We start from the raw sequence: 13,106 nt of genomic DNA, 5'->3' as shown, positions 1-13,106 counted from the left end.
TATATATATATATATATATATATATATATATATATATATATATATAATTTGGTGAATTTATTATTTTAAAAGTATTGCTGAGCATCCATTGGGTAAAAAAATAGGGTGTGTTTTGAGCGTTTAAAAAAAAAAAAAAAATTGTTTTGGGTTCTGAATATTAAATTTCTCCTTGTTTTTGAAAATGCATTTTTGGAAACGAGTGATCAAATACGTTTTGGATAATTTTCGAAAACTAAAACCATAAAACGGTCGGAAAATGGCAAACCAAAAGTGCTTTAAATTTTTTACCTTCATTTTCCATTTTCCATGCCAACTGTTTACAAACAGTGTTGCAATTTTAGGCCACATTTACATTTCGCAAAACGCTACTATACTTCTTATCGAATATACATGGAACAATTCTAGTTCGAAGGCTAAAGAAAAGAGAAGATCACGAAAAGAATTGGAAAATAGAAGACCGTGTAGTTTAAAATGAGACGGTTTGTTTGGTAAAAATATATTTTCCAAATTTTTATACAATATTTAGCAAGAGGAGCACAAATAAAATTTTTGAGTTGTTGGATCGATCGATTTTTATTGTTTAATTTATTCTATGTTGATCAATGTCTTGTTTCGTTCATTTAGATAAATGACAATTAAATAGCTAGTTTACCAATTCCCAGGTCGGATTTCGGCTCAATGAAGATAAGATTGTGTAGAAAATTTCAAGGACACAAGGGTTATATTGAACAATCTGTTGATCTAATGGTTGACTTCTCATTTTAATTTTCACAAACAAATTGAATTAAATATTGATAGTAATCAACTACAAATGAAGACATGATAATCGAGATCAGAAATCAACCACAATGTTAAATGATTTTGGTGCCTAACGATCAACATGGAAGCAAATTGGCGATTGACGAACGTAAGAATGGAAATTGAGGCGGGCTGGTCCGTCCAATTATAAAAAAAAGTGAAATCTGCTGCTAATTGACAGAGAGGCAGCTAAACTGCCTTAATAAGTTGCCTGTTTGGCAGCTAAGAAGGGAATTTTTTTTAAAAAATTTTAGAAAATTGAGCTGGCTCCACTCGGCTTGGTAATGGTTGAGCCTCATCTGCTCGGGCCAAAAAAAGCCCGCCTTCAAAAGCTCAAACCGAGCTCGAGTCAAGAGTTTTTGCTCGACTCATTGACACCCCTATTTATGATTTCAGATATGAGTTTAGGATTTAAACCATATAATAAAATCTGATAAATTATTATAACAAGTAGAAGTATCTATACTAATTATTGCAGTCATAATTGAATTTCTAGGAAAATAAACTCGTTTAACTCAGCTAGATTTGCTTAGAGATATGAAATTGAACTAGTTAAATAGGCTCAATGAAAACTCGAAAGGAATAAATTGAGTACAATAGGAGAATTCGATCGAACACTACATTTGATAAGAATCTTGATTTAGAATGTAAATGTGATCCATAACTCTAACATCCGTCATTATTTAATTTCTAAACCAATCGTGTGTGCATCCACTTATTTTCTTGTATTTAGACTAAAACTCAAATCCTAAAAGTTTTTATCCGTTTTCATCAAATAGTGGTTAAAGAAAAATTAAACTAAGTGCTAGAATATAGTTATCATGAGATCGACAATCCGAACTCTTATGCACACTTACTATTTATTACGATCCGTACACTTGCGGAAATAAATTTGATAACACCAATTTTATATAATATTTCATCATGACCACTTAATTTTATATAATCTTTCATCATAGTCATTCAAATTTTTTTCACCATTTTCACTAATTTTAAAATGGCATCTTTGCATTATATATAAAATAAATTTTAAAAAACAAAAATAAAATAAAAACTATTTAAAAAAATAAAATAAAAACTTATTTTTAAAAAAAATGTTACTTAGAAAAATAAAATAAAATAAAAACTTATTTTAAAAATAATTTTTAAAATTAAGAAAAAAACTTTTATATTTATTTTATATTTTATTTTATTTTATATATATAATGCAAAGTTATCATTTTTCCCTTTTAAAATTAGTGAAAAAGATAAAAAGAAATTGGATGGTCATGATGAAATGTTATATGAAATTGAGAAATTACGGTGAAATAAAATTAAATTGGATGATTATGGTGATATTAAGTATAAAGTTGGGTTGTCATGATGAAACAAAATCGAATTGAATGTTCATTGGTGGAATTAACCTAACAATCATTGAAATTTGAACTTTGTCATGACTTACTCATCTAACTTCAAAAATCTGCCCAATGACCACTAATTTAGATGTGTTGCACTCCATCATTAACGAGATGAATTCCGTCTTTGGTTCTGTCTATGTGGAAGATGGAAAATCTATGTAGCTGATAAATCACCCACCACTTGCACACGTGGATTGCCCAGCCCAGCTAAACACAACCCATTAAGTTGTCAACCCATTGAGTGATATAGATTAAGGCTGTAAGCAAAAATTGTCAAATCGAAAAATCGAATCAAAACCACATTTTAGAAACTGTCGATTTGGTGTCACATGGACCCGGTTAATGAAATAATTTTGAACCAAACGTAACTGATCAAAATGGTTTGATTTCGGCTTGAGAATTTCAATTGCGGTTTAAAATCAAATCGGACTGGCGAAAAATATATAAAAGTAAAAAAAATGAAAAAATGAATTTTTTTGAAAATTCATCCAAATATGTAAAATTCAATAATTTTGTCATTTGTTGGTATTTTTGTCAATTTCTAATTTTCTAATATAGATATATTATTATTATCCAATAATCCTAATTTACATATAATAATCTCAACACTAGTATAATATATCAAAAATTCTTTTCCTTTTCAGAATTTAGATGAATTTCAGCCGACATCCAACACAATCTTGAGCCACCAGCACTACACACTTCTTTTTCAGATTTTTCATGCCTTTTTCAAAGTTGTATTGAAGTCCGTTATGTCAAATCGGAGACAAAAAGATCTTAGACTTTCGGTGATAATATTTGCTACGATTAAAGTTTCAAATCAATAATTTTTTTGGAGCAAACTAAGGTAAGAATCTGAAATTAAATGCGTTTCATAACATCATACAAACGTAAACTTATGTAATTGTTATGTTTAGCTATTATAAACAATTGTTTTATTATTGTGATTGATTATTTTCTTTATCCAATCAATATCCTGTTTTCAGATATGATGATCATGAGGTCTTGTTGGACATCATTATGTTTTTTGGGTTTTATATCTAGTTTAGTAGATTTGTACTGTAATGTTATTGTATTGTCATTAACCTAAAAATGGTACACAAAAATGAAAAAAATTATGTTTTAGTTTATTGTGATTTCACTTTAATTTAGTTGATATTTAAATTTATAGAAGATATATTTAGCCTTGTTTGAGCTATATTTTCTATATCATCATAATGAGAAAATTGATCATTGGAGAAGAAGTTGGGTCCCACACATAAAACAGCAGGTCAACAAAGGCGACAGGACTTGTGAGATAACGGTCCAAATTTTCACTTTTTTTGTCCCAAAAATTTGGTTCAAACAAGAGTTTAGTTTGTTTTAGATATATTGCTATTAATATATAAATATATATTGAATTCAATAAATTAATGATATAAAAATAGACAGCAAAAAAAATATATGGCAAAATTGAACCAAATCGTTAGGTTTAGATCTGAGTTTTTTTTTCAAACCGTTCAAAATAATTTGATTTAGGCTTGAGATTTTCTTATATAAATTTAAACGATTTGGTTCAAAAATCTGTAAAAAAAATCGATAAAATCGGAAGGCTTACGCCCCCGCCCCACGGCCGGCCCCCCGATATAGATCTTGCCAACTCCCAACCTTCTTTATCAACCTCCTACACAAAGCATAACTAAAATTCAAAATCAATGACAAATTGCAAAGTTCAGTGACTGTTCTAAAATTTAACTCGAACAATCAGGAACTTAACTGCTAAGAGTGAGGACTATGTACAAATTGACAACAATTTTATCTGCGGAGAGGGGAAAAGGACCAATTTTATCTTGTGTTCAGTGATTTCTACGAGGACGAGTCATCTTCTTCTTTAACAAACTTGGAAGGTAATATCATATTTCTTTGTGTAAAATCAGGCCTTATATGTTGATTTCGCACTCTATCTGATTGTGGTGAATGATGTGATTTCGACATAGGATGCTAGGTGTTTGATTCAGTACCTGAACTAGAATAAACGTTGATTCTGCAGAGATGCAACTCTTTTACTGAGTATTTGTTCAATTGTACACTATCTTTAAAATGTTCACGCAATTTTAACTCAAGTTTCAATTTTTTGTCCGTGTTGTTTATAGTGATTCCGAATTGCATTAAATTGGAGCAATGGAAGAGGATGAGAAAGAGAGATTGAGGATTTCTGAAGAAAGAAATGATTGTGATAGTGATTCTGAGGGTTATGTGGAGGACCTAGTTGATGATGAACTTTGCTATTCCTCTGGTGACATCCCCAAGTTGCAATTCAGGTAAAATTGTTAAACGAGAGGAATCATTTTGTACTTGTTTTCATTTTTATGGATGTGTTGTATCGAAATGTGTATGTGTGTATATTATTTATTTATTTATATTATTATTATTATTTTTGTTTTGTGAAGGAAAGATGTGTCGAAGGCATGGTGGATTGAGGAGTTGGGAATGGCTGAGGTGGTGGAGCGAAAGGGTAAAATGTGGACCACAACTGGGATGGTTCGTGATGGCAAAATATATTGCTCTATTGAAGAGGCTTTGTAGGTTATGCAAACTCTTCTGTCATTATTATTTACAATGCCGTAAATTTACAATTTTTGTACATCTCTCTCTCTTTGCACACTTGTTCATGAACCACTAGGTAGAGAAACTAGGATATAACAAGAGGAAGGATCATGTGTTCCATCATTGTTTAGCATTAAAGTGCTAGATTTTTTGCAATAGAAATATTATTGAATTCGATGTGGTGCATTATATGTCAAACTGTGTATGCACAAAGATGGACCTTCAAAATTTATGTGCTACTGAATTGAGATATGAGATGATCAAAATGGTGATTGTAACTTTAAAATTGTTGGTGTTATTTAGGGGTTTTATTAGCAATGAAACAGTAGTTTACTGGGTGAATGTTGTGAACTTCTAATGCACTTTAGTCAATCTTGGTATCTAAATAAAATTTTCTTACCTTGATGACGCCTCCTGTTCTAATGATTGAAATTGCTAATACCATAAAGCTCCCATCTTGGAGATTTTGGAGATTAAGGGAACTGATTTTGGTGCGAAGCTTTCATACCTTTTAAAGATGTGATTATGATAGATATGAAAATGCAAAGTCAGCAGTCGTCCAAATTTGTAATATTATAATTCAGTGTGAATGGAAATTTTATAATATCATATCTAATGAACTAGTAAAAGATTAAGTTCTTTGGATTATCTTCATAGAAACCTTTAACAGCTTGTAATTATTATATAAAAAGACATACACAAATTAATAGACGTATTTAAGCATGTTTTATTTTTCAGTGGGATCAGTTGGCCTCACTATTTTTTGACCCCACCTCCATCCTTCATCAACATAATCAATATATGCTTCTCATAGTAGTAGTCTAATACCTTAGGCTGCTTTTGTAGGTTTTTGGCTGAAATTGGAGCTTTGCATATCTTGAATGGCGATGATACACACCTTTCCTTAAAAGATTTATATGAAAAGGTTGCAAAAGGTACAGATGGATATGGATGCTCCTGGGAGTCTTTTGAAGTTTATCGCCACTTAAAATCTCTTGGTTACGTTGTTGGCCGGCATGGTATCCCTTGGACTTCTAAGAGTACTAAAATTAATTCCATTGCTGAAAATGGTGCATCTGAACCTGATGGGACAAGTTGTACTGGGTCAAGACATGACATTATCATTACTGAAACGCTCAATAACTTGCAGTTTAGTGAAGTGAGACCAATTTTCGATGTGTACCAGCCTAATAGCAAGTTTAAGAAGTCTTCGCCTGGCAGTGCGTGTTTTCTCCTATGCATTACTGGGTAACTACTGTCTTGACATCTCTAAATGGATATGGTTTTACTGATTTTAATTGTTAAATTGAGTCAACTATGTAATACTTTTTTTTTCCTGAACCTGAATTTTGCTTGTGACTAATATTTTTCCTCCCATCTATCTTCCGTTATGTTTTAATGAAATCTAAATATAGAAACAACATGCTCTGCAATTATAATTAATTTGAATTTTTGGAACATTATCATAATAATCAACCACATAATTGGACATTTCATAATAGTCAGTTTTTCTTGTTTGGTTTAGCCGCAGCCTATATTAGTCTACTGAAGCTATTATTTGATGACATTGTTTCTCATGTAGTGACCACCCACCATCCAAACAAGCGACTGAGGACCTTGAGACACGTTACAAAGGCCATTGTATAAAGTTTTGTAATGTCGAGCATGGGCGTATCAGTTTCTTTTCATTCACCAAAGTGGAACTTCCTGTCCTCCCATGACCTTCCTTCTCGGGACCGGCCACATGCTGGTGTTGGATAAAACAATTATCTTCCAAGTCAATATTTTTTGAGATTTTGGTATCACACACAAGACGACTGATTCTTCCATGAAAATCATGGGTATTCTCAGCATGTTTGGTTGGTTGACTAGACCATATTGAAAATCATAAGAAAGATAGAAACATTATTATCTTATGTAGTGCAACCTACTACCATGTAATCTATGTATCTTTCGTCTGTATGTGTGTGTGTTTTATTTTATTATTATTATTATTATTATTATTATTTTTATTTTTTATTTTTTATTTTTGCTGTAGATTGGTTTCTGTTTTTACATGTCAAAACTGTTGGGCTTGTCTTTCCCTGCTAGTATGCATCAAGATTATACAATTCCAGATTTTGCTAGTCCTTACATATTGATTCCCGGGACATATCCCAATGGTGCAAAGGACAAGAGTGAGGTAATTTCAGTTTTACTGACAGTCGCAGTGTGATGATTCGATTCTTGAAACATGGATTGAGACTCTTTGTGGGTATCAGTGTACAGACAGCTCTTATTCTCTGACTTGTTATGACACATTCCACAATTAAGCTCTCTCACGATGCTCTAGGGGTAGGACAGTGGGGCTCTTAAGGTTGGGGTTCAACATTTTTAAGAAAGCAAATAATATTGGATTCGGACCTTTTTTTTCCTTTCCCCTTTTCTGTTTTTACTTTATTTATTTTGCCCTTCTTTTTAAAATTTTATTTTTCATATATTTAAAATTTGATAAAATTTGAGGGCCAAGATTATGTTTTTCATGTCATGTACAAAGCACGTGTCTATTTAACAAAATAAATAGAGGAATTGAAAGAACCATTTGCGCAAATAATGGTCGATTGGAGGTCAAAATGTTAATAATGCACTAATTGCTCTGATCAATTATGAAGAACAAATATCTTTTTACTTAAAGTAAGTTACAATATTGTAGGGAATAACATCCAAACAAGGCCTGTGGACAAGTTCATCCCAAGCATGAAACTCCCATGACTATCCTAACAGAAAAACAAAACAAAATCCCATCCCTTTTTCGATCTTGCACCATTTTCGAATCCTAGATTTGTAGCATTTACCATTAATTTTCAGTTCAAATTTAATTTCGACATGGGGGATGCGTATTGTTCCGACTGCAAGAAGAGTACGGAGGTGGTGTTCGACCATTCGGCGGGGGATACAGTGTGCTCCGAGTGCGGTCTGGTGTTGGAGTCACACTCCATTGATGAGACTTCCGAGTGGCGTACCTTCGCTAATGAGTCGGGGGACAATGACCCGGTCCGTGTTGGTGGCCCGACGAACCCGCTTCTCTCAGATGGAGGGTTGTCGACCGTGATTTCTCAGCCGAATGGGACCACCAGTGACTTTTTGTCGTCGTCTCTCGGTCGCTGGCAGAATCGTGGGTCCAACCCTGATCGGTCGCTTATCCTTGCGTTCAAAACGATCGCCACAATGTCGGATAGGTACCGGTTATTCATTTTGAAGTTAATTTTGATTTTTGTTAAGATATTTGGTCTTGTAGATGATGGGAGTTTGATTTTGGATGAAAAAGGTGCAGTTTTGATTGCGGTTTCTTTATTTCTCTTGTTAGATTTGGTATTATTGATCCGTGTTTAGTGTGATGAAAATTTTGTTCTTTTCTTTCTAGTTCTGTGTTTTTGAATCCTCTATTAAGTGGTGGTTTAATGAACACATGAGTGGATTTTTGTGGCTTGCATTTTAGAAAAAGAGATAAAGATTTTTTTATTTATCTATTTGATTTTGATATTATCTTTTAACAGTTTCTATCGCCTTGTGTCTTCTGTTTCAGTCAAGCCAGGGGTTTCTGCAGTTGGATTCTGAATAATTTTCCTTTACTTGCTCAATTTTTTGTCTATTGGTTTGGTCTACAGTTTTAAGCTTTTCTGCTGTTGATATAATACAAAAATCAATCATAAGACCTATGACGATAAATGATTTTTCTGCATTATTGAACTATTTGCCAATTTTACATCATTACCTGTGTGTATTGTAAAGTTATGATCTTTAAGTCTGCTAAATAGAAATCTGGAAAGTGTTCGAATTAATTCATGCACAAAGATGTCAATGTCTATGCCTTGTACGGTTGTGCCCTTGACACGGATGAATATCATTGATTATTAAAGGAACAGTAGTTTCTGTTAAGCTGCCCGTCATTAATCTATTAGAACCTGTTGGAGTTTGTTATCGTTGTTAATGGTGTATTAACTATATGCTTTCTTTCTTTGGTTGAGAAGTTACATAAAGTGTGGGTTGCCTTTGGCATGAGATAACGCTTTTCATTTTATCTTGCTGTATTCGAAAATAAGTTGAACTTTCACAACCTTGGTCATACCTAACTTGAAAATCAATTAGAAAACAGTTATTTAACTTGAATGTAGTCAAGGATTTTTGGGATGTTTGGACTCGATCTATTTCCCCTTAAAATATTTACAATATAATTCAAAATCTTCCACTGTGCTTGGATGTGTCTTGCTGTGTTACAACCTTCTATACGTATGTTTACTAGCTTGCTTCTTTTCCTTATATCTTGACATTTAAAATGGCAACACCGTTGTCTGATGCACCCAATTTTCTTTCAGGTTGGGCCTTGTTGCAACAATAAAGGTATCTTATTTACCTACCATTGCCTATCCGAGCATAATAATTCTATTATAGGTTGTTTTAATGAGACCAATATTTCCAACCTGATTAACTTGATGTAATTTATTTTTTGGGAGATTAATTGTATCCATATGCTAAAAGTAGGTGTTATTTTTCTATTCCTCCATGGAGAGAGGCATGAGAGTCTAGTTTTGCACATTTTTGAGTTGGGTGTTACAGCTTTTCAGTTTTCTTCGTCCATTTACTCAATTTCTTATTTTTGGAAAGTGTAAAAATTTTATGGACTGAGAAGTATATAGCAATACTCTGTAGGGTCTGCGTGAAGAATACTTGACGTGACTTGGACTTATGCAAAAATGTTATCCCCCATTGAGGTTGTGGTAGTTTTACATGGACTTGTGGTTGGTTTATCACAGGGGTGAAGTTAGTTAGCTATTATACAGTACTTTGCTAGATTACTTTTCTCTAAGTGCAAGGTTTTATACCATCATGTCAAATGAAGAAGTGCTAAAATTTGAAAGGATTCATTAATTGCTGTGTTTGAGCACTTGTAGAACAGAACTGTTGCCAACTTTGGTGAACAAAAAGTTTTCATTTATGATAAGTTCTAGTCATAGACTTGATGCTACAATTCCTGTCAATAGTGAGAAAGTTATTTTTGATGGAAGAAATTTTGGTCATATCATTTGTTCTTCTTGACCCTTTTTTGATAGGACACACTTTCATCTCCCTATTTTTATTCTGACTTGTGGTCTTTCATCTCCAGAATTCGAGGCTGAAAATGTATGGTTCCGTTTTTACTAATACTTGAATTGTTGCATAGAAGTGATGCGTCTTGTCATTTGGCCCTTTCAGTCTATTTTAAAACCATAAAGGGTTAATGAATTTCTACTCATTTGCTCTCTACTTTTGGTTTTCTAGGTTATTCCGTCTTTTCCTGATGGAGCTTTCAATTTGCTTTGTAGGATCGGGCTAATGAGATTTACAAGAAAGTAGAAGATCAGAAGTCTAGTCGAGGAAGAAACCAGGATGCTATATTAGCTGCTTGCCTGTACATTGCTTGTCGACAAGAAGACAAGCCTCGCACTGTTAAGGGTACAACCTAAGATTTTATTATTCAGATGCTTCCTGATTTATCTATGTGAATGAGCTCTCCTGAATCTGTATTTCGTAGAAATTTGCTCTGTTGCCAATGGAGCAACAAAGAAGGAAATTGGCCGAGCAAAAGAATACATTATAAAACAACTTGAGCTTGAAATGGGTCAATCGGTGGAAATAGGGACTATACATGCTGGGGATTTTATGGTGAGTTTTCTTTGAAACAAAACCCACTGCCCTTTTTCTCCAAAAGATGGAGGGAAAATTAGAGGAATTAATTGGCAGCATCTTATTACCTCTATGACTATGCTGTTGTTGCTCCATTTAATTTCCCAGAGGCGGTTTTGTTCAAATCTTGGGATGACAAATCAGACAGTTAAAGCTGCCCAAGAAGCTGTCCAAAAATCAGAGGAGTTCGACATAAGGTAGGTTGGTCCTATTAATTTTTTACCTCCACTAACTTAGGAAATATTCGGGCATTATCGAGTAAAATAAAGATATATATTATGCGAGTGGAGACACATATACTTGGTAATAAGACTAGTTCCTGAAGGATGTATAAAAATATTAACTTGTCATTGAAATCAAATGTCATCGGTACTATGTTTGGTACTGAAAATTGGGCTGTTAAAGCACACAAAATGTCCATATGATGAATGGAACTAAAATGATATAAAGATGGATGCCTATCAATACTGGGATGGGTATGATAATAAGAATAAATGGAAACAAGTGGAGGTGTCCATAATCTAGTATAAATTAAGAGAACAAGTACTTACAAAATGTTGGAACGTAGACCAAATGTTGTCTATTGTGGTTTTGAAGGATCTGGTTGCACTAGATCTTTCATTAGACGTAGTGATGGACTGAGTGCAGTGGCGAGCGAGGAGTCATTTAGTCGTCCCAAATTTATTGGAAATAATACAAATTGTTGTTGTGAAGCATTATTCAGGGGATGGAATTAGAACTATGATGACCTCTCTCTCGGTGTGATCCTTCAGTTTGACTCCTTGGATGCCAATTTCTCATGCCCATCTAAAGCTTCTGAAATTACAAATTTTTGTGTTGACACCTAAGGTCCTGTTGCTAACAATTCTATTCGTTTTTCATCTCAGGAGAAGTCCTATATCAATTGCTGCAGCAGTTATTTATATAGTTACTCAGCTTTCTGACGATAAAAAGCCCCTCAAAGGTAAGTTGCACTGCTGATTGAGAGACAAACGATCTGTATTTGCCAATTTTTACAAATTATGTTGTTTCCAAATCATTACATAGCCATGTTAAAGACTTGCAATATTACTTGTTCTTTGCAATTTTTCTTTCTTTCTTTATTTTTGCATTATATCGTTCTTAAATATAGTAAATTTTTGTAGACGTATCCCTTGCTACTGGAGTTGCCGAAGGGACCATCAGAAATTCTTACAAGGATTTATACCCCCACCTTTCAAAGATAATACCGAACTGGTATGCTCAGGTAGAGGACCTTAAGAATCTCTGCAGCCCTTGATATGTCAATGAAACAATATGGTACAAGATTTATCATATATTATTTTTTGATATTCATTTTTCTTTTTTGGGGGGACAATAAACATAAAATCAACATTTTTTTCTCCTTTTCTCTGTATGTTTTAAATGCGCATTGGATGATGGATTCTGCTGAAAGCAGGAAACTTTAAGATGAAACTGTCAAAAATATACAAGCTATACATTTTGTTATATGTAGCACACAGACGTGTATGAGTTTTGACTAAATTAGAAAGAATTCCATGAGGATTGGGACAAGACTGTCCTTCCATTTTAAAATTTTCAGAAACCTTCCAGCATAATTTTCGAGTTCGCCCCTCTCTCTTTATGTATGTATGATTATATTTGTTCTTATTTGTTTTTCCCCTAAAAAGTATGTTTTTATCATTTGTAAGGAGCGATTTTATCTTTTATCATATTTTTGTGAATTTTGATTTTTCAATAAAAACGAACAAATTAAAATTGATCAAACTTATTTATTAGAAAAATGAACTAACAAGATATCAAAGCTATAAACTTTTGATACCAATTTATTTTTTCCCCATTATGAAGTATTTAGGCCCTGTTTGGTTTGGATAAAAATTGGATTTTTAATAAATTTTGATGAAAGTTGATGAAATATATGGTTAAAAAATTGATAAATGTTGTTGATTCTATGAAATGTGTGATTAGAAATGAGTTTGGGAGGAAACTATTAGGGCCAAACAAGGGCTTAATGTTGAGATAATATTACTTGAACTTTCCAGTATTAATCTATATCTATAATATATTAAATATTACATCAAGTAAGAATAATGTTTTGGACAATTTTAACCTTACTACAATTTAATTAATTTAATAATACCTTTTCGTTTTTCAATATGTAATAAATACTATAAAATTCATGTTATTTGATTCTTAATTAATTAACATTCACATTAATTTAGACTCAATAAATTTTAACTTGATGAATCTTGATCTACATGTATCTAGAGTTATTATGGATGATTTGGTTTTTGATCATGTATTTATAAATTTTAATGGGTGTTTAAATTAATGTATTAGCAAATAATTTTTATGTATCAAATATAGTAGAAAAATATTGTTCATCTGTAGTATTTTTATTATCACAAAAAATTGATCATAGAATTTAAATTTTGAAAGTACAATTTTTTTATCTTAAATTTTTATTCTAAATTTTATTTTGGGTAATTAGCACAAAACATCCCTACTTTTCGATGTTTTTGTGAAAAACATCCCTAACTTTCATTTTTTGGCGGATTACACCCTTATCTTTACTTTTTTTTGCGCAAAACGTCCTTCTATCAACTCTCCGTTAAAATACTC

At 32.5% G+C, this 13,106-nt stretch overlaps 2 protein-coding genes across 3 annotated transcripts; both read left to right on the top strand.

Annotated features, from left to right (window-relative positions):
• Nucleotides 1-3,782: 3,782 nt before the first annotated feature.
• LOC111370274 lies at nucleotides 3,783-6,763 on the top strand. Of its 2 annotated transcripts, none has more exons than XM_022991959.1 (5): nucleotides 3,783-4,081; nucleotides 4,328-4,495; nucleotides 4,630-4,756; nucleotides 5,628-6,029; nucleotides 6,364-6,763. In XM_022991959.1, exons 2-5 carry the CDS (start codon nucleotides 4,447-4,449, stop codon nucleotides 6,500-6,502), a joined length of 717 nt encoding a protein of 238 aa, XP_022847727.1. In that variant the 5' UTR covers nucleotides 3,783-4,081; nucleotides 4,328-4,446; the 3' UTR covers nucleotides 6,503-6,763. The 2 variants fall into 2 exon arrangements, with proteins under 2 accessions (XP_022847727.1, XP_022847720.1); XM_022991952.1 differs by having other exon boundaries at nucleotides 4,625-4,756.
• Nucleotides 6,764-7,291: 528 nt separating this feature from the next.
• On the top strand, nucleotides 7,292-12,038 carry LOC111370263 (transcription initiation factor IIB-2). The gene is made up of 7 exons (XM_022991943.1): nucleotides 7,292-7,999; nucleotides 9,137-9,161; nucleotides 10,124-10,253; nucleotides 10,333-10,463; nucleotides 10,593-10,681; nucleotides 11,372-11,448; nucleotides 11,630-12,038. The coding sequence occupies exons 1-7, from the start codon at nucleotides 7,647-7,649 to the stop codon at nucleotides 11,761-11,763; spliced, it is 939 nt and encodes a 312-aa protein (XP_022847711.1). The 5' UTR covers nucleotides 7,292-7,646; the 3' UTR covers nucleotides 11,764-12,038.
• Nucleotides 12,039-13,106: the final 1,068 nt, after the last annotated feature.

The sequence above is a fragment of the Olea europaea genome, chromosome 2, assembly GCF_002742605.1.
Source record: "Olea europaea var. sylvestris chromosome 2, O_europaea_v1, whole genome shotgun sequence".
Classification (NCBI taxonomy): domain Eukaryota; kingdom Viridiplantae; phylum Streptophyta; class Magnoliopsida; order Lamiales; family Oleaceae; genus Olea; species Olea europaea.
Note: the sequence above shows the minus strand (reverse complement) of the source record. Positions and strands in the feature narration are given on the sequence as shown.

What these genes read in the sequence shown, in the direction of transcription:
- LOC111370274 (XM_022991952.1), top strand. Translation starts at nt 4,356, where the DNA reads ATGGAAGAGGATGAGAAAGAGAGATTGAGGATTTCTGAAGAAAGAAAT. An exon ending in ATCCCCAAGTTGCAATTCAG is followed by an intron (nt 4,496 to 4,624) that starts GTAAAATTGTTA and finishes TGTTTTGTGAAG; the next exon opens with GAAAGATGTGTCGAAGGCAT. An exon ending in TTTCTCCTATGCATTACTGG is followed by an intron (nt 6,030 to 6,363) that starts GTAACTACTGTC and finishes TTTCTCATGTAG; the next exon opens with TGACCACCCACCATCCAAAC.
- LOC111370263 (XM_022991943.1), top strand. Translation starts at nt 7,647, where the DNA reads ATGGGGGATGCGTATTGTTCCGACTGCAAGAAGAGTACGGAGGTGGTG. An exon ending in TACATGCTGGGGATTTTATG is followed by an intron (nt 10,464 to 10,592) that starts GTGAGTTTTCTT and finishes TTAATTTCCCAG; the next exon opens with AGGCGGTTTTGTTCAAATCT. An exon ending in CGATAAAAAGCCCCTCAAAG is followed by an intron (nt 11,449 to 11,629) that starts GTAAGTTGCACT and finishes AAATTTTTGTAG; the next exon opens with ACGTATCCCTTGCTACTGGA.